Raw genomic sequence first — 25,890 nt, 5'->3', positions numbered from 1 at the left:
TTTAATATTTTGTTGCAAGCCACCCATGGTGGCCAGGGCAACCCAGTCAGATTGGTGGTGCACATTATTATTATTATTATTATTATTATTATTATTATTATTATTATTATTATTATTATTCTGGCAACAATCAGGTCTTGTTAGTTCCCAATATCTCCTACTGCACCATATGATTCTACTCTCCAGATAGCTCAGCTGTGCAATGCCACATTAAAAAGCTCAAGCTGTTCAGTATTGCTGCTGCTGCTGCTTTTAAACAAAGGAAGAAATCTAATCCCCTCTAGCCAGTTCTACTATTTTCTACACAAGGAATGCATTTTGCCTGTTGGGTTTATAAATGCTGACCCACTCCAGGGAAGGGTGGGTAGGAGAGACATGCCCCTCAAACAACTTGCAAGCACCAGGCTTAGAAATCTAAATTTATTATTATTAATTGCACTTAGTCCTCTCTTTTTTTCCTCCAAAACGTGAACTGGCGGAGGGGGGCCGGATGTGAGTATTTAGAGATGAGGGGGCACGAAATTTTATCCTCGCTCAGAGAGCCACATTACCAACGTTCGTCCCTGAACCCAGACCTCCAACACATAAGGGAAACAGAAACTGAACCAGTCGGGATCTATCCTTATACAGTGGTACCTCGGGTTACATACGCTTCAGGTTACAGACCCCGCTAACCCAGAAATATTACCTCGGGTTAAGAACTTTGCTTCAGGATGAGAACAGAAATCGGGCTCCAGCGGCACAGCGGCAGCGGGGGGCCCCATTAGCTAAAGTGGTACCTCAGGTTAAGAACAGTTTCAGGTTAAGAACGGACCTCCGGACTGAATTAAGTACTTAACCCGAGGTACCACTGTACTTGCACTGCAAACCCTGTCACAACTCAAGGCCACACCATTTCCCCTTTAAAAGGCAGAGCCGCTTGCTTCAAGGACCAGGAAGCCAGGCGCAGCCTACACACTTCTGCCTGTGAATCAGCTTCTTCATTCAGAAACATGAGGGTGCTGACTCATAAGAGGGTTACACGCCAATAGACAGGAAATGCAAATCCAGATTCTCTCTGGTTAAACACACACACACACACACACACACACACACACACACAGCTCAGCTCAACCCACAGGGACGTGTTGTGGCGTCCCTCACTGAAACCCAGCAAGAATCCTGCACACCACCTCACCAGAAGGAAAATCCCCCCTCAGTTGTTGAAACCTGGTGGGATACCTAATGCGGAAAGACAACAGATGAGCCCACCTTCGCCCACACACTACAGTGGTGCCCCGCAAGACGAACGCCTCGCAAGACGGAAAACCCGCTAGACGAAAGGGTTTTCCGTTTTGGAGGCGCTTCGCAAAACGAATTTCCCTATGGGCTTGCTTCGCAAGACGAAAACGTCTTGCGAGTTCCTGCGGGGGTTTTTTCCTTTCCCCTCCCCCCTTTTCCTAAACCCTAATCTGCTAAACTGTCAATGGGCTTGCTTCGCAAGACGAAAAAACCGCTATACAAAGAGCCTCACGGAACGGATTAATTTCGTCTTGCGAGGCACCACTGTATTTGTTTAAAGCGGTATTGTAACACTTTAAACCAGGCCTATCCAAAGTCCGTTTTGGGGGCCTAATCCAGCTCACTGCTCTGTTTAATCCAGTCCCTGTGGCAGTCTATCTCCTGGGGTAAAATCCTTTAAAAAGCTGAACAACTTTGGTTAGCCCTCACGCATGTTCACGTCATCAAATCTGGCACTCTTTGAAAAAAGTTTGGACACGCCAAAACTGTCATGGCTTCCTGCAAAGAATCCTGGGAGGAATAGTTTGTTACGTTTAAACCGTCTATTCCTCTTCCCAGGGAATTCTGGGAACCTTGTGAGAAGAATAAGGGGCCAGCTAACAATCCTGGCTCTGCCTACTCCGGGCCCCCCGGCCTTTTGCCATAAAAGTACCTACGGGCGCCAGCCACCACAGAGGGTAGCCCAGTCAGTTTGCTGCAACGAAAACGGCAAAGAATCAACAAATTCAGAACGGCAAGCCTTTGGCGACCCCAATCCACCTCTTCAGAATCCATGCAGTGTTGACAAGTGTTACTGGGGAGGAGGGAAATGTGGGAGAGAAAGTTTGGAGGCGGGAAATGGTATGCAAAACCTGCTGACCACAATCCTTCACACATTTCCTTGGGAGAAATTCCACTGCAATCAGTGGGGCTTCCTTCTAAGCAAACAAAGATAGGATGTTCAAGGCAAAAAAGGATGGGACAGGTCTGTCAAAGAAACTCCTGCCCGCATACCAGCCAAGGATTTAAATTTTATTAAAGATTTTCTTGGTTTACAAAAGTATGTGCAATCTCTCTCTTTTTTTTTTCAAGTAACATTTTTTACAGTTCAGTTTTTTACAGACCAGCCAAGGATTATTATGAACTGTAGACCTGTGAACTTTCCCCACATGCCCAGATTTTAATCTTCCTCACCCTCCTCCCTGATGGTTTATTTAAAAATCCAGCCTGAAGAATTCTGCGGGATAAAAAGCAAGATGAACAATGAAATACACAGACACACCTCTGTAACATTTTGGTTGGTCCAAACAAAGGAATTGCCCTAATGTAGTTATTGCACCATTTCCCCCCCTTCAGAACAGAATATCCAGTTCTGGTGTTAACTATACTTTTATCCTGCCATATGTCCAAGGAGTTCAAGGTAGCATAGACAATTATTTCTCCACAGCCACCCCATTTACACACACACACCTCACACCCACTTTGTGAAGTAGGTCACGCTACAGAGCCAGGAAACCTATGGCATCTCCAAGCATTGTTGGACTGTACAATTCCCATCACCCCTAAGCGCGACCCAGACCAGGGCTCTAGCCACTACACCATGCTGCCTCACACCATGTCTTTCAATAATAATAATAATAATAATAATAACCACCACCAAAGAATTGATGCTTTTGAATTATGGTGCTGGAGGAGACTCTTGAGAGTCCCACGGACTGCAAGAAGATCAAACCTCTCCATTTTTAAGGAAATCAGCCCTGAGTGCTCACTGGAAGGACAGATCCTGAAGCTGAGACTCCAATACTTTGGCCACCTCATGAGAAGAGAAGACTCCCTGGAAAAGACCCTGATGTTGGGAAAGATGGAGGGCACAAGGAGAAGGAGACGACAGAAGACGAGATGGTTGGACAGTGTTCTCGAAGCTACCAACATGAGTTTGACCAAACTGCGGGAGGCAGTGGAAGACAGGAGTGCCTGGCGTGCTCTGGTCCATGGGGTCACGAAGAGTCGGACACGACTAAACAACTAAACAACAACAACCACTAAAGTACACAACGGAAACCTCCATCCTGACTCAAGCTCACTTCCTTTCCTCGAGGGCTTAATAAAGATGCGAAGGCCAACATTTATGCATGAGCTTAACCGGATTCAGAAGGAAGTGATTTTTATTCATTTATGGCAGTGATGCCCAATGTGGAGGCCCCTCCGGAGTGCAACCATGGGCTATGCTAGCAGTGGCTGATGGGAATTGGAGTCCAACAACAACTGGAGGGTGTGCAATATTTGCTACGCCTGCTTTAAGACAGCTGTATATTATTATTATTCTTGCAAATATATACCACAGCAGTTCACAATACGGTCCTAGGTTTTGGTCTGAAGATGCAAAAAGGCCTGCAGAAACAAAGTAGGTCTGCTTCTGGTCAGTATCTGGGTGGGTGACCATATCAGAACAGGAGGTATGCCGATTTGAGTTCCAGGATGGAAGAATGGTGGGACAGAATTTGCTGTTGACATCTGTTTGTCCCAGGCGCAAACCTCAGCAGTGTATATGGAAGGCAGCCCTGTACATATCAGGGAGTTTTAAATGTTTGACGTTTTATTACATTTCTATATTCTGCTGCAAGCCCCCCAGAGTGGCTGGGGAAAGCCAGCCAGATGGGCAGGGTATAAATAATAAAATTATTGTTATTATTATTAAATTATTATAGAGGTCATGGGCTGCTAAAACAACAAGACACCCCACTTGGTCTAGCTGATGTGGTCCAAAAGAAAGCAGTGCATTTAGAGGGATATTATAATATGATGAATGCGCAAGCAGGATTTGAATTGTGAGCAACGGAAAGATTTAGAAATTATTGTACAGTGGTGCCTCGCTAGACGAAAAGAATTCATTCCGCGATTCTCTTCGTCTAGCGGTTTTTTCGTCTTGCGAAGCAAGCCCATTGACAGCTTAGCGGATTAGCGCTACAGCTGTCTAGCGGCTTCTAGCGATCAGCTGTTAAGCGGCTTATCAGCGGAACAGCTGATAAGCAGCTTAGCGGCTTAGGAAAAGGGCGAAAAAAGCGAAAAAAACCCGCGGGGGGGATGCAAGATTTTTTCGTCTTGCGAAGCAACCCCATAGGGAAATTCGTTTTGCGAAGCGCCTCCAAAACGGAAAACCCTTTCGTCTAGCGGGTTTTCCGTCTTGCGAGGCGTTCATCTTACGAGGCACCACTGTACTGTGATTCTGATACAAAAGAGGGAAGATGGGGTGCAGCAAAGAGGTAGGGGGAGAATTGGAAAACAAGATAAGAAGTTGATAAAAGAAAGAATTGTAGTTGTACCTCAGTGTGAAGTTAACATATGAGAGTGCTGGAGGTGAAATAGTTAAACAGGTTACCCAATCAGAACCCAGGGGGGTGGAGTCAGAGGGACTATAAAACCAGCTCTGGGAGGGGGAAACAGGGAGTTTGTTAGGAGTTGGGTGGTTGGTTGGAGTGGGAGTGAATTGGGAGAGAGTCTGGGGGCAGGCTGAGTTAGTGTAGCAAAATAAGCTGAGTCAGGAACAGTTAGGAGCTAGGAAGACAAGTAAATATCTGAGAGGTGGTTTAGTGAGTGAGAGCAGGTAGCGGAAGTTATAGGTCTGGATAGGCAGCCCATGATTGTAATTGACTCAGACCATTTATGAAACCACACGCTTGTTAAACTGCAATGAATAAACAGAAGTTTATGTTCCAATTTAAGCCTGACTGGGCCTGGGTGGTAGCAGCGAGAAATAAAGTGGTGAAACGTCCGGGGGCCCCGTGTGATCGCCACACTCTGTTCTCCAATGCCTTGGGAGTCGAACGTTCCGGCTACTGAAGGATCAAAAACCGGAAGTGAGTGTTCCAGTTTTCGAACGTTCTTTCGGAAGCTGAACATCTGACGGGGCTTCCACGGCTTCCGATTGGCTGCAGGAGCTTCCTACAGCCAATCAGAAGCCGTGATTTGAAAGTCGAACATGCCAGAAGTCGAACGGACTTCCAGAATGAATTCTGTTCGACTTCTGAGGTACAAATGCATTACATATTGGAATTATATGTGAAATCTGTGAGAATTGAATAAAATACCATATATTTAAATGAAAAGGAAAGCAGAGCAATACGTTTGGCATCAGCTTGGCTGCAGGAGTTGCCAAAAGGAGGTGAACAAAAAATAAAATAGTACTTTGTAATATAATGCCACTACGTATTTAAAATACAGTGGTACCTCGCGTTACATACGCTTCAGATTACACACTCCGCTAACCCAGAAATAGTGCTTCAGGTTAAGAAGTTTGCTTCAGGATAAGAACAGAAATCGGGCTCTGGTGGCGCGGCAGCAGCAGGAGGCCCCATTAGCTAAAGTGGTGCTTCAGGTTAAGAACAGTTTCAGGTTAAGAACGGACCTCCGGAACGAATTAAGTACTTAACCCGAGCTAACACTGTACTCCCCAAAAACACAATTAACACAAAACCACTTTCTAAATTCACCTCAAAACTTCCAGCAACTGTGTTGAAAATATAATTTCCCTCCATAGGGCTCTGTAGTAAAGCATTTGCTATGCAGGCAGAACGGGCCCAGGTTAAATCTCTGACATCTCCACATAGGGCTGGGAGAGACTCTTTTTTTAAAAAAAATAATAATATTTATTGAGGTTTTGAAAGATTACCAAAAGAAAAAAGAAAAAGAAAAAAACAGAAAAATAAAAACAATTTTTAAAAAGACAAATCAATCCTTCCATAACTTATCTTTCATTTGCTTGTTTCCTTGACCTCCTCACACCTCCCTTTTTTGTGTTCTAGTTCAATTAGCTATTTCAGCAAATCCTTTCCATCTTTGTTTTTATCCTAATAATTTATCTTAATGTAATGTAACTTTACATTCTCACCAATTAACAATCTATTTTTACTTAGTCCTTTATAACATTTCTGCTAAAACCACATAACTTCATTCCAACATCCTTCTAACATTCCTTAATTTTGCAATGTTTCTGTAAATAAACTTTAAATTTCTTCCAATCTTCTTCCACCGACTCTTCTCCCTGGTCTCGGAGAGACTCTTGCCTGAAACCCTTGAGGGCTCCTGCCAGTCAGTGTAGACAATACTGACCTACATGGACCAATGGTCTGACTCAGGTATAAGGCAGCTTCCTATGTTTTGAAAAGATTATCCAAGTTCCTTGTCATCACGCTCACCTGTAAAGGCACCTGACAAGCCAGCGATGCCTTCCAGGCTCACTCACCTGCACAGGTGATAATTCTCCAGCATCCTTTCCACATGAGGTTAAGCAAACACACACACACACACACACACACACACGCAAGCAGCAGCACAAGATACAGTATGCAAAGCTAATAGATAATAGCCGTTGAAAGGACCAAACTTTGATCACATCCAGTTATAATAATAATACTAATAATATTTATGTATACTTTATTTTAAACTTTTATTTATGTTGCTTCTCCAAGAAAATATTCTGCTGCTTTAAGCTGAAGAAGATTGGATACTTAGAATAAAAAGAAGTTTGCTGTATTAATATATAAATATATTAAAGGTGTTTATTCATAATAGCCCAAAGTAGTGTTTTCTTATGGGTGAGCATCCAATAAAGTCCATTTTCAGTGCAATACTATAAAAACTTCCATTAAGTCCATTAAACCATTATTCCATTAACCCATTATTATTTATAATAATTATACTTATTATTATTATTATTATTATCATCATCATCATCATCATTCCATTAACCCAATAATAACCCAATCCCATTAATGGGGCTTACCTCCGTCTAGACCCATATAGGAATGCACACGTAACTGACAACAATTCCCGTCAGCCCCTTGGGCAACGGACAGAAATATATTGATCCAGCAACAGTGGGAAAGCCACAGGTTCCCCACCCCTGAACTAGGACTGACCATGGAATAACTCACAGAAAGAGCATACTGGCAGCCATCTTTTCTTTGACAACCTGTTGCATGTTTATGTGAGAAACAGCCCAGGTCGTTGCATGTCTTTATATGCTCAGTTATGCAAGTGGCTTTTTTATGTGATGCTAATACAGTTGTGGGACGCAGGTGGCGCTGTGGGTTAAAGCCTCAGAGCCTAGGACTTGCCGATCGAAAGGTCGGCGGTTCGAATCCCTGCGGCGGGGTGCGCTCCCGCTGCTCGGTCCCAGCGCCTGCCAACCTAGCAGTTCGAAAGCACCTCCGGGTGCAAGTAGATAAATAGGGACCGCTTACCAGCGGGAAGGTAAACAACGTTTCCGTGTGCGGCTCTGGCTCGCCAGATGCAGCTTTGTCACGCTGGCCACGTGACCCGGAAGTGTCTCCGGACAGCGCTGGCCCCTGGCCTCTTGAGTGAGATGGCCCACAACCCCAGAGTCTGTCAAGACTGGCCCGTACGGGCAGGGGTACCTTTACCTTTACCTTTAATACAGTTGTACCTTGGTTTGCGAACGCCTTGCGAGTTGAACGCTTTGGCTCCCAAACGCCGCAGACCCAGAAGTGAGTGTTCCTGTTTGCAAACATTCTTTGGAACCCGAATGTCCGACGCAGCTTCCGACTGGCTGCAGAAACTTCCTGCAGCCAATCGGAAGCTGCGCCTTGGTTTCCGAACGTTTTCCCCACTTACATGCATTTTGACTCATATGCGACCGCTTCTATGTGCAGCACCAGGAAATATTTAAACAAATAGATTTAAATAGCAAAAATGGCGCAAAAAGAGCAGAAACACAGCTTGCAATCCCATGAGCCTTTGCACAAACATTTGAGGACTGTGGAGAGTTTAGAGGGAATTGTTGTGGTGGTTTGGTGGGGGTATTTGTGGATTTTGGACCGAGTTCGGCTTTTTAGATGGTGTTCCCCACTATACACGATTTCACGTATATGTGTGGTACCTGGGAATGTGACCCCCATCAGTGGGGAGACACCTGCATCAGGAATTCTGTCATTTAATTCTACTTGGGGCTTATCGTGCTCTTCCACGACTGCTGATTTATGTATCTTCAGTGGGGTTGCCAGATCAGGAGCATCCCAGATCCTGAGATTTCAGGGCCCAAGCCTGAGACTTGGTGATGTCACAGGGACAGGCCCTGGAGATGGAGGTTAATTGGGAGAGGGGAGAAGAGGAGGACAGGTCTCCCAGAGGTTCTATGGTATAATTTGCAGCCAAGTCCTGCCGGGCTAACGCTCGCAAACAACATGCATAAGCTTCTTAATATTCTTTTACTCTATTAAAGGCATTTTCACCCACCTGAAGATTCAAGCCGTCCACCTGTCAGAGGAAGGCAAACCTGGAGACTAGTCAGAACTGGAGGTATAGATTTTAATATATTGACCAAATATTCTATTGCTGCAAACCACTTTCTGTTCATTTTGCAGTTTGGCAAGTAAGATAAGCAGATACACACACCTTTAAAAAAATAAATGGCGCAATGACCGTAGCAGCTTTCCATTTCCAACTTATTTAAAAACCCACATAATACAAAGTGGTTTTGCAGTCATTTAAAGGGTTTGTTTTTTAAAAAATGATCCAAATAAATTAGCCCACTTCATTAAGTGACTTCCTGTGTCACCTTTGGGCATTCTCACCCGCCAAAGAGATTTCTGCAAACGTGCCAAAAGGGAAGTGGGCGATGACAGGCCTCCAAGTATGTGCCGAAAGGATATTAAGCACCAATTTTTACAACACAGCAACCGCTTGCTTTTATCACACTAGCTTTTGAGGCTTCTGGCTGTCTCCAGCAAAACTCTATTCCACAAGACAGTAGCTTAGTGGTAGAACATTAAGTCCATTAATACAGGGATGAGGAACTTATGACCCTCCAGATCAGAGCTTTCCAAACTTTGTGTGTCAGTGACACACTTTTTAGACGTGCATCATTTTGCAACACAATAATTCAGTTTTACTAGCAAACTGGAGGTTAAACTAACCCCTTTCCAGCTCCAGGAGGAGTGCAGGGAGCGTGACACACCTAGAACACACTAACATGTCATGACACATAGTTTGGAAAGCTCTGCTCCAGATGTTCCTGGACTCCAATTCCCATCAGCCCCAGGCAACATGGTCAGGGATTGTGGGAGCTGTAGTCCATCAACATCTGGAGAGGCCCACAGGTTCCTCACCCTTGGACCAAAGTTACTTAGCCCAACCAAAAAAACATTGCCTGCCTGCCCATACATATTTGTTGACTCATCTGCCTGCCTGCACATACCTATGTTAGTCAGTGATGGACAACTGTCCTCCAATTTTCAAAATTCTCCCAGTTCATTTGCAGGCAAGAGATTCTTACCCACCGCAGGCAAATCGGGCAAGCTGCTATTTACGAGCCTGCCATAAAGCAAGCCTGGCAAATGAAAACACCGAAACACAAAGAACATTTCGGTATCTAGCCGTCTCTCTCTCTCTCTCCTTGCCAGTTACGCAAGTAGTAATTACTCTATTATGCCTAACTATGCAAACAACGTGCGGGCCATACCCCAGTAGTCATTAACAGAGTACTTAAAAGGGTTCCCCGGCCTTTGATGTGGGGAATTAACAAATAATGAAGCATTCTTGTTCCAACTGTAATCCCAGAAAGGGACATTCCCTTGTATTTAAATTTTTATTTTTATCTTAAGCAGAACACACACAGCTCAGGTGTGCTGCCTGGGCCAAAAGTGTCAAACACAATTCCCACTGTGCTCAATGGGGTTTATTCGATGGGCACAGGATTGCAGGCCAGTATATGTTTTTTGTACAATTAACTGCAGTGTCAGCACAAACCAAGCTGTTTTCCAAATTTTGCGGTCTTCCCCTCTCCGCCCCCCCCCCCCAAAAACTAGAATTAAACCACTTCAGCAGCCTTGGAAATTCTAGGTGCAGGACAAGGGTGCTGAACCTCAGTCCCAGGAAATAAATGGGGGGGCCCCCATCCTATCTCCCTGGCCCTTGGGACCCTCCCTCAGGCCATGCTCCAACCCGGAAGAAAGGAATGAATAATCTACCGGTAAATAATCTTATAGTATATTGAAATGTCTGTCCATTTTATGTCTTCAGGACCAAAGCCCACACCTCCATTAATAATAATAATAATAATAATAATAATAATAATAATAATAATTTATACCCCACCCTCCCCAGCCAAGGCCGGGCTCAGGGCGGCTAACAAGCAATAATAATAACAAGTTGAATGAATACAACTTAAAAACAAGATTAAAATACAACATTAAAATATTGAAACATTAAAATATTAAAATGCAGCCTCATCACAGGAGGAGAATGGAAAAAGGAAAAAGAGGGGGAGGGAATCAAATTGGCTCCAAGTCAAAGGCCAGGCGGAACAACTCTGTCTTACAGGCCCTGCGGAAAGAAATCAGATCCTGCAGGGCCCTGGTCTCATGAGGCAGAGCGTTCCACCAGGCCGGATCCAGAGATGAAAAGGCCCTAGATCTGGTTGAAGCCAATCTAACCTCCTTAGGGCCCGGGACACTGGGGCCATCTGAATAAGTCAGTCTCAGCCTGCCAAGGAGGTAGTTAGTCTAACGTCTCCTGGGAGGGAATTCCACCAAGTTGGGGCCACGGGAAAAGGCTCCCTTTCGTGCCACCGCCAACCATGCGCTTCTGATGCTCATGAGACCGACAGAAGGTGGTTGACCGAGGATCCTAACACGCAGGCAGGTTCATATATAGGGAGGCACATTCTCTCAGGGAGCCTGGACCCAAGTCATATAGGGCTTCGGAGGTCATAACCAACACTTTGAATTGTTCTGTTGTTTTCATGACCTGGGGTAGCTCAGCTGGTACAGCACGAGACTCTTAATCTCAGGGTTGTGGGTTCAAGCCGCACAGCGGGCAAAAGATTCCTGCACTGCAGGGGGTTGGGCAAGGTTATCTACATGCGCTCCCTTCCCGCTCTACAATTCTATGCTCTCTGGAACAGGCGCCAGTCAGCTGCTGGGCTGGAGCATTTGGGGGCAGCTGAATCTTCCAAATAAGAAGGGGTTTGATAAAGATGTTGTCCAGGACAGGAGGACACGGGCCACAGACTCCACCTCTGCAGAGCCACAGGGGTACTTGCGTTCATGCTGGGGGCTTTTAAGACATCTCCCCATATCCCTCGTTGCCAGTGGCAAGAATTCAGACTGGATCTTGCCCTCTGTCTCTGTACCGTTGTTAGCCACTGCATCCTCCAGCCATTTACTCCAGGAAAGGAAGCTGCTTAATACCAGAGCAGACCATTGGTTTTTATCCACCTACATCTATCGTCCACAACAGACACGTCCTACTCTATAGAGACTGCGATCTACTCCCAGTATAATGTGATCTACTCATTGTCATTGCCCACAACTGTTGAGTTTTCCTTAGGGGAAGAGACCAGAGTTGTTGAACTTTTTTGGGGAAAGGTGTCAGACCATCAATCACACAACAGTCGATAGCCCTCACTCCTTCTCCCACTCTGCCGCCAACTAAGGGAGTTAAAGCTTTCACAGCAGCGCCAGCTGGGGCAGGATGCGGCACCATTGCTCAGGAGCAACCGGGCAATCTCTTTTTTTACTCCTGCAATCGACCTGGATAACCCTGCCGATCTACCTGTCGATCGTGGTCGCCCAGTTGGACATTGCTGGTCTACAATTACCAGCAGCACCTCTACAGGGATTCAGGCAGAAGAAGAAGAAGAGTTTGGATTTGATATCCCGCCTTTCACTCCCTTTAAGGAGTCTCAAAGCGGCTAACATTCTCCTTTCCCTTCCTCCCCCACAACAAACACTCTGTGGGGTGAGTGGGGCTGAGAGACTTCAGAGAAGTGTGACTGGCCCAAGGTCACCCAGCAGCTGCAGGAGAGGAGCGAAGACTCGAACCCAATTCCCCAGATTACGAGACTACCGCTCTTAACCACTACACCACACTGGCAGGCAACATTCCCAACCCTACCTGGCCAGGAATTGAACCTGTAACCTGCATGCAAGGCGGAATCTCTATCAGTGAGCTAGGACCTTTCCCCAGCAGGACTCTTATTCTGCCCTGCGTCCTCCAACATGCGGCGAGGACCACAGGAGCTGTGCAATATCTTGCCCCTTGGACAGAGTTCAGGCAGTCGAGAACAAGCAGCCAGATCCCACGCAAAGAGGACGGAGATTTGGAAACAGAAACGTGAGCAAGTGTTCCAAAACAAAAGTATGACACTATCTGCCCATCCCACCAAGGCTGAGTTACAGCTCAGATCTGCTGCATGACACAGAGTGAAGCTCACGCAGCCTGTGATGATAAGAGCAGAAATATGAAACATATGTAGAAAGAACTGGTGCGGCACAGGGGAAGAACTGCCTGTGAAGCTCATAAGGGCAAGCAAGGCCTTCTGGTTTCTCCATGCGTTTGTACCTTATACCATCATTATGCCACCCAGCCTCTTAAGGAACTCAACCACTTTATCTTCACAAACAACCCTCCAAGGCCAGGTGCAAAGAACCTTGTGGTGGGCCAATGCTCTAACCGCTGCACCACACTGCCCCTCATGTTTATATGCACAGATAAAGACAACACACACTTTTATAAGATACGCATTACTTATAACACAAAACAGCGTACACCACCTTGAGCTCCTCGAAGGAACTGGGGGATATAAACGTAATAATTTACATGTTATAGAGGGGACTGTTTGGCTCCCTCTGTCAAGTTTCAGACAAGCTGTTTTTAATTTCATCAATAATTTAGCAACGTCTGTATTTTTATGCTTAACTGGTTTTTCAAACCCTGCTCTTAGGTTTAAGCCATGTACTTGTTTCTTAGCCATCCGAGCTGTCTCATTAACATTTTATGCCTTTTTTCCTTCTTTTGTAAACTACATCAAGTCTATTTCTCAAAGAAAGGCAGGACGCAAACTTCCAAATAAATATTGGCCATACAAAATTTTATACAGAAGCACCTTTTCAAATTCAATTTCTTCACTACGTTGAATGACCCTCACACACTAGTGTGACCCCAAAATATGTACCGTAACTCGGGGTGAGTTTGGGGTAGGGAGAAGGAAGGCTATGTGCCACCAATATTCCATGATGTTCTACAAGTCTTTAGCTGACTCAGTGCCCTGCTTATTTTCTTTATTCAAAAAGATGTCTAGCATCACTCTGCTTTTGAATAACTTGCCAGAAAAGCGGTATTCCTTGTCCAATGCAACACACTGGGCAGAGTGGGGATTACACGACTAAACAACTAAACAACAACAACACTTTCACACTAGTGCAGTTTACAACTCACACACAAAGCAAAAAAGAATACATCCATCATAAAATACAATCCACTGTGTGGGCACACCTGTTTGCACCCACAGTGGATTACAGAGACCTGGATACAATTTTTGACTGAAAAATACACTCAGATTTGACACCTAAAGCGGTGATTCCGATTCCGCACCAATCACGCTCCTGGCAAGCCACCTTCCAGATATTACAGTACCACAAAACCATTAATAATCACCTAATTAATAGTACTGGCAAATTGCCTTTCAACACTGTTCTCAAGACATTGCACTGGCATAATAAGGACTGAAAATAAAACGCATTCAAGGAAGTTCGGGAACAACCGATCTCATTCTCACCAATGAATTCAAAACTCGTTTTAAAAACGGTTAAACAAAACAGTAAGAGATAATAAAAAAGACAGTGTGACCACCTTTCGGTTTTAAAGGGAAGAGGGCACAATCTGGAAGATCCCGTTCTCGGAGTGCCAGAGCTATCGTTAGGCCAGATTTATAGTCACAAGATTATTCCATTTGACTTGTGCGCTCAAACATTTCGCATTTGGGAGAGATCAGCAAGAGATCTTGCATTGCTTATACTTGCAAAAAAAAAATTTTTTTTTTTGGCGGTTTCGAGCCTTGTGCGTTTCCTGCCATCCGTTTCTGAACACCGAAGTTTGCATTGGGGTGGAGCGCGGGGTGCGAGCAGTTGGCCTTCGCCTGGCGCGCAAAAGACCTCTTGCGCGACCCACGCGAGATCCCTCTCTTACCTTTCGGAAGGGACATGGCTCTCTCTCTCTGGCTGCGTGGATCGGCGGAGGAGAGAGAGCGCTGCTTCCTGGCGGGTTCCGCCCGATGAAGATCCGGCTAGGCGCCCAGGTGAGGCGGCGGGAGACGTCGGGGCAGGGCGCGCGCCGGCAGCACCCCTCAGGACATGTCCAAACAGCCTCGCACCCTTCACAGGGATCAAGCGCAACAGCCTCTGCAGGAGGGGCGGCGAGAAGCTGCATAAAAGGAGCCCCGGCCCCGCCCAGGACCATGCGTTCTGCTCCCCGCATTGGCTGCCTTCTCTGAAGGGGGCGGGGTTGTGCTAGACCACGCCCCCTTCCCTGCTCTACCTTTTATACGCAGGTAGCCCTGCAGGGAATCCCAGTCACCGGCTGCGCGGTGGAGAAGCTCTGATCTATGCACAAGGCGGAAGGCGCTCTGGGTGCCCCAGGAATCCATGTCACCTTCTTCCCCTGCAAGGTTTTTTTTTTTTTTTTTTTTTTTTGGATTTTTAAATTTCTGTACCGCTTTATATTTTTAAGAAAAATCTCAAACCGGTTTAGGTAAAGGTAAAGGGACCCCTGACCATTAGGTCCAGTCGTGGCCGACTCTGTGGTTGCGGCGCTCATCTCGCTTTATTGGCCGAGGGAGCCAGCGTACAGCTTCCGGGTCATGTGGCCAGCATAACTAAGCCGCTTCTGGCGAACCAGAGCAGCACACGGAAACGCTGTTTACCTTCCCGCCAGAGCAGTACCTATTTATCTACTTGCACTTTGATGTGCTTTCAAACTGCTAGGAGGGCAGGAGCAGGGACCGAGCAACGGGAGCTCACCCCATCGTGGGGATTCGAACCGCCGACCGTCTGATCGGCAAGTCCTAGGCTCTGTGGTTTACAGCAAAGCAGTTTACAGCATATTAAATCAATAAAACATAAATAAAACAATCTGAAGAAAGTCAAATATAGAGCATACAGTCAAAGCAACATAACAGAAAACTAAAATGTTATCTTAAAAGATTTCAGAATAAAAGTTGGTTTCCCTGCACTGGGTTACCACTGGCATGCTGTGTTTCAGCATCCGAGGTCTTGCTTCTTCTGCGCCCTTGCCCTCTGAGGTTTGGCAAGAGGCTGCCAGGAAAACAGGAAGCTAGCTGCTGCTACTAGCCTTCGTTGGCATAAGTTAAAACAGTAAAATCATCCAAAGTCATCCAAATGCATTGATAATCCAAACACATACAATATATAAAAGATTACATAGCCACCATTGAATAAATCAGGAAATGTTAGATTTAGCTTTAAAGATCTTGGATAAGTACCCCGAAACAATCTTTGTAATATCATCCCTCGACAAATATTGGATGACAGACTCTTTGTAAATCAATATTTTGAGCTGCAAGGCAGTCCCTAGGAGATCTCTGCGATGAGTGTCGAGAAGAGGGCAATCCCAAATTATGTGATGGTGTTTTCCTATTACAGGAACAGAATCTGTTCTGGGAGGGGATTTTTTTTTTTTAAACCTCAGGATGCTAGTTGTCTTGTTGCACCGAGTCAGAAAAATCCATAATTTTCATGTGGTCCGTGGAGGGGGTGTGGGTGGGGAAGTTTGGGAATTTAGGGAAAATGTGTTATCTCCAGATGTATCACCATGGGGCACCATAAAAGCTAACTGCTGCAGAACTCAGCCACATTACAACCATGTGTATCCCATCCCATTCGTCTACAGCAGAATAATCCCACAGTGCATTAAAACAGCCCATTAAGAGTTTCACCCAAATGTTCGTATGGTGCATCGTGCATCGTGAAAAATAGAAGTGCTACATTGCTGTCGTCAGGAAGCTGCCCCATGTGGTGAACCAGGGAACTACAAGTGGCAGCATTATCTGCAGAGAACCACCCAAGCTTGGAATCTGGAACTTCCAGAGCAGGATGAGCTATCAAAAGGGATTCTTGTTCCAGCTTAACATTGTGTGGCGGGCAAGAGTCACATCCATGCCACACATTCCTTAGCACTTTTATGCCACATTAGCAGTCACAGGGAATCCTGGGAACTGTAGTTTGTTCAGGGTGCTGGGAATTGTAGGTCTGTGTTTTATTATTTATGAAAACGGTGTCCATAGATCTAAGGGCAGTTCACAGAGAGGGCACAACCAGGAGCCCTCACGCAGGTGCCTGCTTCCATGGGGATCCCCGCCCCATTCTGGAAAAGGCAGCAGAGCAACTCAGGTTCATGATGAACAGGTGTGGACCCCAGAATGAGGCGGGCGAGGGGCCCCAGCATGGCTCACCTAGTGCTCCTCTCTGAGGATGTTGGAGGGATTCCCTGCCAAAGGTTGCATTGGCTGGTTGGGCCCTCCCCTGTGCAGGCTCCACTGGCAGTGAGCTCAGGTGGAGGTTGCAACTTGCCCACCCTGGGTCCCGGCAACCCACGCTATGCTGCTGCATCACCAGAGGCCACCCCTAGCTCTCAGTGTGGTGTAGTGGTTAAGAGTGGTAGACTCGTAATCTGGTGAACCAGGTTCGCTTCCCCGCTCCTCCACATGCAGCTGCTGGGTGACCTTGGGCTAGTCACACTTCTTTGAAGTCTCTCAGCCCCACTCACCTCACAGAGTGTTTGTTGTGGGGGAGGAAGGGAAAGGAGAATGTTAGCTGCTTTGAGACGCCTTAGGGTAGTGATAAAGCGGGATATCAAATCCAAACTCCTCCTCCTCCTCCTCCTTCTTCTTCATGTTTGGGCCCTGAAATTTCAAATCTCAGGGTTTGGTGTGCTCCTGAGCTGGCAACACCCTACACCAGGTTGGCCAAACTTGGCCCTCCAGCTGTTTTGGGACTACAACTCCCATCATCCTATCTGACAGGACCAGTGGTCAGGGATGATGGAAATTGTAGTCCCAAAACAGCTGGAGCGCCAAGTTTGGCCATGCCTGCCCTACATGCACTGGGGGAAAATAGGGATCCAAATGCAATCTGGCCTCTCTCTGTGTGTCTTAACTCCCTCTTATCTCGAAGGGTGGAATTGGGTAAGAAGGTGGACAGGAAAAGAGAAGCCTTATGAGAAGAATGAAAGGGCGGGGAGACGTTAGGACAGCATGCGTGGGCGGAGAAGTTATTCATTTCAGTAGGAAAGGAAGGTGTGGAAAGGAAGCTGTTAGGCTGCTAATCTGTGCCATGGATTAAAGGAGTACCCACCACCTGGGAGGAAACAATGAGAGATTGCAGGCCGCTCCCACCAATGTTAAATGCGTCTTTTGCACCTAATAGGCAAATACACCAATAATATAAGCCTCTGCTGCAGGGAAGGTTTGACAGGTATCTGGACTGCAGCAAGTAAGTAGGTAGCAGGGGAATTTGACCCATTTGCACCTTGCTGTGGTCCTGAGGAAGGTCCCTTCTCTGAAACTGAGGTATCTTTACTGGGAGGAATCCCCCACTTTGGTTCACTCCTGAGAGCCCCACCACAACTACCTGCAGGCTAAGCATATAATCCAGGGTATAGATAACGTGGTAAAAAAGATACCTCTTTTATTTACTTTATTGTTCATTTGTTGCATTTCCATCCCACCCTTTTCCTCCAAGAACCACTGTACATTTAAAGCAGGCTTCCTCAAATTCGGCCCTCCAGATGTTTTTTTTTGTTTTTTTTTTAATATTTTTATTAATTTTAAGAAATACAGAAAAAAGAATAAAGAATAGTTATAAGAAAATAGAATAGAAGAATAACAAATTTCCATGTTCTTTTTCCATCCAATCTAATGGACTTCCCCACATCCTCCAAACCCTACGTTCCCTGTCATATAAAACATCAGCAATTTGTTAACTTATTTCAAAACTTATTGTATCTTCCATTTTATCATGTTCCCTAATTTCAATTTTACTGTAACCCAATTCTTGTATGCTTTGTATTAAACACAATAAAATTATTTCATTATTTTACCTCTAAATTCTTGTGTCTTAATTTTCATTTCATTAACTTACATTTGCTGAAGCTAGAGTTTCCTGAAAGGTGCATTTTTTTTTTTTAACATTCATACAGCTTATAGTGTTTTTTCAAATAGTCCTTAAACTTTTTCCAGTCCTCCTCAATTGTTTCTTCTCCCAAGTCTCGGATTCTGCCAGTCATTTCAGCCAATTCCATATAGCCCATCAACTGTGATTGCCATTCCTCCAGCGTGGGTAAATCTTGTGTCTTCCAGTGTTTTGCAATCAGGATCCTTGCTGCTGTGGTAGCGTACATGAAGAAAGTTCTGTCCTTCTTAAACACTCTCTGGTCTACCATGCCCAGGAGGAAGGCCTCTGGTTTCTTAGGTAAGGTAAACCTCAGTACCTTTTTTAGTTCATTATGGATCATTTCCCAGAAGGCCTTCACTTTCGGGCAGGTCCACCAGAGATGAAAGAATGTCCCTTCCGCCTCTCCACATTTCCAGCATTTATTGTCAGACAGATGGTATATCTTAGCTAGCTTGACTGGGGTCATGTACCACTGGTATACCATTTTCATAATATTTTCCTTCAAGGCAGTGCATGCCGTAAATTTCAAACCGGTGTTCCATAACCTTTCCCAGTCTAAAAACATAATGTTATGCCCCACGTCCTGAGCCCATTTTATCATAGCGGATTTGACTGTCTCATCCTGTGTATTCCACTTAAGCAGCAAGTTATACATTCTCGAAAGTAGTTTACTTTTTGGTTCTAACAGTTCAGTCTCTAGTTTCGATTTTTCCACCTGGAATCCAACCTTTTTATCTATTTTAAAGACCTCCTGAATTTGCGCATAGTGCAACCAGTCTCGTACCTTAGTTTTCAGTTTTTCCAAGCTCAGCAACCTCCAATTGTCTCCAATTTTTTCAATTATTTCCCAATATTTAGACCAATGGGCCTCCATGTTAAGTCTCTTACGTGCCTTGGCCTCCACCGGTGAGAGCCACCTCGGAGTCTTACTCTCCAATAAGTCTTTATATTTTGTCCAGACCATCAGAATTGCTCTTCTGACAATATGATTTTTAAACAATTTGTGCACTTTGACCTTGTCATACCACAAATATGCATGCCACCCAAACGCATTGTCAAACCCTTCCAGATCTAGGACGTCAGTGTTCTCCAATAAAATCCAATCTTTCAACCAGCAGAAGGCTGCAGATTCATAATATAACCTCAAGTCTGGCAGGGCAAATCCCCCTCTTTCTTTCGCATCAGTTAATATTTTAAACTTTATTCGGGGCTTTTTGCCCTGCCAAACGAACTTAGAAATATCCTTCTGCCACTTTCCAAAACAATCCACCTTGTCCACGATCTGTAGGTCGGCCCTCCAGATGTTTTTGGCCAACAACTCCCATAATCCCTAGCTAGCAGGACCAGTGGTCAGGGATGATGGGAATTGTAGTCTCAAAACCTCTGAGTTTGAGGAAGCCTGACTTAAAGCAATATTAGATATCTCTAAATGGTAATGGCTCCCCCCACCCCAAGTCCCGGGAACTGTAGTTTGTTAAGGGTGTCTGAGCATCGTTAGGTCATAGGGTTTCCATATCTTGAAGAGCCACCCCTGTTGGCGCATGCACCTCTTTGGCTGGCAACGGCCATGATGTGCAGAGCAGCACGAGCCGGAACCTGAGCCCTCCAAAACCCGGACATTTCCTTTAAAGTGTAAACATCAACTCGGATGGGCATGTTGGCCCCCCAAAAGAGGATATGCTCAGGTTTTCCCAGACATATGGCAACCCTAGATAAAGGTAAAGGATCCCCTGACCATTAGGTCCAGTCGTGGCCGACTCTGGGGTTGCGGCGCTCATCTCGCTTTATTGGCTGAGGGAGCTGGTGTACAGCTTCTGGGTCATGTGGGCAGCATGACTAAGCCGCTTCTGACGAACCAGAGCAGTGCATGGAAATGCCGTTTACCTTCCCGCCGGAGCGGTACCTATTTATCTACTTGCACTTTGACGTGCTTTTGAAATGCTAGGTTGGCAGGAGCAGGGACCGAGCAACGGGAGCTCACCCCGTCACGGGGATTCGAACCGCCAACCTTCTGATCGGCAAGTCCTAGGCTCTGTGGTATAGCCCACAGCGCCACCCGCTTCCCTTCATGGCAACCCTAGGAGACCCCTATTCCCCTCCCAGAGCTACAAGTCCCTGAGTTCCCTGGCAAGAGGGATTGATCACTAAACCATTCTGGGAAGGAGAGTTAGGGGGTCTCCTTATGGCTCTCAGCACCCCTTAGCAAAACAGGGGCGGCCCACCAATTAGGCAAGGTGAGGTGACTGCCTTGGGCGGCGGGATCCAAAGATCCAGCATCCAAGGAACACATCTGGGGGCTGCTGGCATGCTTCCAAGCAGGCCCCTTCCTCCCTCACCCACCCCCTTTTGATTCCCACTTCAACCATCAGGTAAGGCTGATTTTATTCTCACCCTTGTTCCTGGTGTAGATCTTCGTTCACCCCCTTGTTCCCTGGTGGGGTGCTATGCAGGCAACTCCCCATTGTGTTTCGGGTCATGGCCCACTCTGTTTCGGGCCGAAAAACGGTGCACATGTTGGCAATTGCGTACATGTCAAATGTGTGCAAAGGGGGAGTTGCCTGTACTGTGGTTCATTTCAGGCGCCAAAGTGCCCTGCGCCAGCCCTGTTAACAAACTACATCTCCCAGGATTCTTTGAGGGAAGTCATGACTGTTTAAAGTGGAATGTTACTGTTTTGAAAGCATAGTTTGATGGGGTCTTCATTACGTTTTGGGCATGAGCCTGAGGGAAAGAATGTTCATCACCTCTGATGGATCCTAAGCCTAACTCACCAGCAGCATAGAAGTCTTGGGTGTTGCACAGATAGTGTCGTTTGATGGTTTAATCACAAGGTGGCATGGGACTTGTTTGAGCTGTGAGTTTCAAGACAGCCAAGGTGCTTCCAGGTGAGGCATTAGGTCAGCCTTCCTCAAACTTGGGTTCCCAGGTGTCGTTGGACTACAACTCCCATCATTCCTAGCCAGCACGGCCCGCGGTCAGGGATGATGGGAGTTGTGGTTCAAGAACATCTGCAAACCCAGACTCAGAGGCAGAAGAGGAGGGCTGGAGAGGGGGCAAGAGGCAGTGATGGGGCAGGATTCTCCCTTAAGTATCCAGGGAGTTCCAAGCAGGGAGACTGCTTGGGAAAGACCCTGGAGGGGATGAGTCTTGCAGAGTGGGGGAAAGGCAGGGACCTTCAGTCCTTGCAGCTGCTTCACTGGAGCAAGACCTACTGGGAAGAGATGCTAGGATCACCAGGCCTGCTCTGTGAAGAGTGAAGAGCACTGACACCATGTTTTTTATTGCTGGTCATGTGACTCTGGCTCCTGACACCCGGTCAGCTGCTCAAGGAGGGCAGGTGTTGGCACCAGCCCAGGTTGCATCTGGACTTCTACTTAGGAAGCTGCCTTATACCAGGTCAGCCAACTGGTTCCTCTAAGCTTGGTATTTTCTGCAATGGCTCTCCAGGGTTTCAAACTGGGAGTATTTCCCAGTCCTACCTAGAGATGCCAGGGATGAAACCATGGACCTTCTGCATGCAAAGCAGGTGTTCCAACATCATACTATGACCACCCCCAGAAAGGCTTTGATATGAGGCTCAGGTTATAAATAAGCTCTACCTTCCTTCACTGCCAGCCTTTGAGTGTTTGTGTGTGACGACTCGGGAGAAGACAAAAATTTTCCTCCGTCTCCCCCTTCCACCCTGAGCTTGAAAAACATGCCCACACGTCATTCATGCTTCCTTGAGATTCAGCCAACAGAACCTTCCCTTGTTTGTGATTTAACAGGAGCCAGTGAGAAGGTCAGGTGGCCTTGCAGGAAAAGGACTCGTAAATGAGCTGCATGAGTAAATAGCACAGCACATACTGGGTGGTTTTCATATTCCCCACCCACTTCCATTCCAGAAATTCTTTGCTGTCAAGGGCCCTCTCCAAAGAATGCACACAAGAGACACACAATGAGAGGCAAGAGGCTGGCCGAGTGCCTCTTTAGGGAAGCGAGACAGCAAGTGACTTGGCATGTGTACACATTAGCAGCTTAAAACACAGTGAGGTCGCCTGTCTGCTGTCCCCACCCCTGCATTTCAAGTTACATTTGCACTTGCTGTACCTAGGGCTGCCAGCCCTCCAGGTCTGAGCTGAAGTCTTCAGGTCCGCCTGGCCCCCTCCAGGTGGCAGGTGAAGGGCTTGAATATCCAAGATTGACTTTATTAGGAAAGCAGTACATGCAGCTTGCAAGCTTCAGCTCAGAAGCTGGCTCCAAATTATAGCATGTACACGCTGGGGGATATGCCTTCTTCTGCTTCCCTCTCCCAATTAACCTCCGTCTCCAGGGCCCATCCCCATGACATCACCAGGAGCTGCCCTTAGGACTCAGGTTTGGGCCCTGACCTGGGTGCATTACCTGATTTGTTTCCCTGTACTCCTCTGAAATCCTATTCTAGGAAGCTGTCATCTGCACATGTGCAATGGCAGTCCAAACTGTACACACTTCAGCTTATCTGTGGCTTGCATTTTCAACTTGTGTTTAAGCTGGTTTGTGGGAAATTTCAACAAACCTGATCACTTCTCAGGAAATACAGGGTGCAAATGGATTGTGTAGCTCACATCATGCATACTCAGCTACAAACACCAGTTGCTGGAGCATGCTGTAGTCCGTGTAAACAGCAATATTATTATTATTATTATTATTATTATTATTATTATTAATTCCACTCTGGGCGGCTTCCAACAAAATATTAAAATACAATGGTCTGTTAAACATTAAAAGCTTCCCTGAACAGGGCTGCCTTCAGATGTCTTCTAAAAGTCTGGTAGTTGTTTTTCTCTTTGACATCTGGTGGGAGAGCATTCCACAGGGCAGGTGCCACTACCAAGAGGGCCCTCTGCCTGGCGAGGGAACCGCCAGAAGACCCTTGGCGCTGGACCTAAGTGCCCGGGCAGAAAGATGGGGGTGGAGACGCTCCCTCAGGTATACTGGACTGAGGCCGTTTAGGGCTTTAAAGGTCAGCACCAACACTTTGAATTGTGCTCGACATCCTACCTTTCTGTCAAAAACAAATCAAAGCTGATTAAAAGAGGAGAGAACCAAAATGGAACAGATTAGATCTTATGGACATTTTCACTGTAAAGTCAGCAACAGCTAAAGCTTCATGAAAGATCATATAAAGATAAAAATTCACTAGCAACACATTTAAATAATATGAAATAGCTTTTCATAAACTATAAGTCAGCTGGATGTTGGTTTTTGTTTTTTTTAAACAAGTCCCCTACTATCTAAAAACAAAGAGAGGGGGAGACAAACTAGGATGGCCGCTCGTACATCACCCAAGAAGAAGACAAGAGACAACACCAATTTGGGTTAAAAATGCCTTTGTTAATTTGTGTACCACTTAATGGGAATCACAAGCGGGGAAAGCATTGTCACACTCGGATCCTGTTTGTGGGCTTCCTATCTGCATTCCCATCTTGTAGGCAGCTGAGAACTAGGTTGGCCTGGGGTGGGGAATATTTATTTGGCTCTACAAGCTGAACCTGGCCTACCTGCTCTCTCCAGTTAACCTAAGAGGCTGTTTTCTGAAAACACACCTGGCTGTCCCATATGCAACATCAGATGTGAGGCAGGCCGTCCTGCAACTGCAGAAAACTGGAATGAATTTGAAGCAGATGCACAGGGAATTCCTGTGTTGTGTGTACACATTCAAAGCACATTCAAGGCATGTTTCTTTCCCTCAAAGGATTCTGGGAACCGTGGTTTGTTAAGTTAGGTTGCTGGGAGTTGTAACTCTATGATGGGTAAACTACAGAGCCCAGAGTTCTTTGAGGGAAAGAATGTGCTTTGCATGTGATTTAAAGGTATAGTGTACACAGCCAAATTCGGGTGCACCAGCCAGTTCCCAGACTTTAAACTCAAATATAACTGTGAGAGGGATTTTAGCCCACTCTCTTAAAAAAAGAAAAATACATTTATATTTAACTTCAAAGGGGGACATTGCAAATAAGAGGCTTAATTAAAAAGTGAGAAGTGAATAAATTCAGTCAGGATAGTTTCCTCCATTTCCCAGTTAGCTATTATGACTCATGCCATTCAGTTTAATCCTAGGCGGAATCCACACAATGGGGCAAATTCAGAGGAGGTTTCGTGCCAGTTCCATCAATGCCCTAAGCACTGAAATTTAATCTCTCTAATGGCAGCCTTCCCTAAATTGGTGCCAGCCATGTTTCCTGAGGGTTTGATGGGAGTTGTAGTCCAAAAGATACAGCAGGCACCAATTTTGACAAGATTGCTCTGTGGTCTGGTTCCTATTGTTATCTGAACCCAACAAAAATGGAATGTTGCCCCCACCCCACCCAACAGAAAGAAACACAATCCAACTGAGATCTGAATATCAAAATTCCACAAGGTATATTCCACAGTATAAGCTGGTTATAGAAGGCAACTTTATAGTAAGAATATGAACAGATTTAAAACTTGACATGACTTTTAAATGCTTGCTTAGAGAGAGAAAACCCAGATCAACCTAAATATTATTAAGCCAAATGCTTTCTTCTGTGATCTAAAGGTAAAGGTAAAGGTACCCCTGCCCGTACGGGCCAGTCTTGCCAGACTCTGGGGTTGTGCGCCCATCTCACTCAAGAGGCCAGGGGCCAGCGCTGTCCGAAGACACTTCTGGGTCACGTGGCCAGCGTGACATCGCTGTTCTGGCGAGCCAGAGCTGCACACGGAAACGCCGTTTACCTTCCTGCTAGAAAGCGGTCCCTATTTATCTACTTGCACCCGAGGGTGCTTTCGAACTGCTAGGTTGGCAGGCGCTGGGATTGAGCAACGGGAGCGAACCCCGCCGCGGGGATTTCGATCGGCAAGCCCTAGGCGCTGAGGCATTTACCCACAGCGCCACCCGCGTCCCCCTCTTCTGTGATCTACAAACATATAAAATAGCATTAGGCAAATTCCTGGAAAACAGGGCTATCAGTGGCAGTGGGTTCTCCTTCCTTAGAAGTTTTCAAACAGAGGCTGGGCCACTTCCCTGCCAGGGGTTCTTTAGCAGCGGTTCCTGCCTTGCAGGAAGATAGCCCTTGGGAATTCCTTCCAACTGCATAATTATTTAACTTACAGGACCAACACAACCCCTATGGAAGCACAAAGAAGACATTAGGCAGCCCAAGTTGGAAAGGGTGAGTTAGGGATTCTTCTCCCTCTTTTAAGGTAGCCTATACAGTGGTACCTTGTTTCTCAAACTCCTTGGTACTCAAACAACTTGGAACCCAAACACTGCAAACCCAGAAGTAAGTGTTCCAGTTTGCGAACTTTAAGAAGCTGAACGTGCTCTGTTTTGAGTGTTACGCTTCCGATTTGAGTGTTACACTGAGGTCTGTCTATTTTTTGCTGTTTACAGTGGTACCTTGGGTTACAGACACTTCAGGTTACAGACTCCGCTAAGCCAGAAATAGTACCTCAGGTTAAGAGCTTTGCTTCAGGATGAGAACAGAAATTGCATGGCGGCAGCTGGAGGCCCCATTAGCTGAAGTGGTAACTCAGGTTAAGAACAATTTCAGGTTAAGAACAGACCTCTAGAACAAATTAAGTTCTTAACCTGAGGTACCACTGTATTTTGCGTTTCTGTTTATGTGGCTCGTTTTGTTTTGTTTTTGTGACTGTATGG

The 25,890-nt window shown here is 46.0% G+C and overlaps 1 protein-coding gene across 1 annotated transcript in view; it reads right to left on the bottom strand.

Annotated features, from left to right (window-relative positions):
- The window catches only part of MAP2K3 (mitogen-activated protein kinase kinase 3), a 68,298-nt gene extending 53,842 nt beyond the window's left edge, over positions 1–14,456 (bottom strand). Inside the window, exon 1 of the mRNA XM_083711756.1 lies at positions 14,248–14,456. Within this exon, the coding sequence (XP_083567882.1) occupies positions 14,248–14,263 (16 nt within the window). The 5' untranslated portion in view covers positions 14,264–14,456. The remainder of the gene's footprint in view (positions 1–14,247) is intronic.
- Positions 14,457–25,890: the final 11,434 nt, after the last annotated feature.

This window comes from Podarcis gaigeae (assembly GCF_964106915.1).
Source record: "Podarcis gaigeae genome assembly, chromosome: 14".
NCBI lineage: Eukaryota > Metazoa > Chordata > Lepidosauria > Squamata > Lacertidae > Podarcis > Podarcis gaigeae.
Note: the sequence above shows the minus strand (reverse complement) of the source record. Positions and strands in the feature narration are given on the sequence as shown.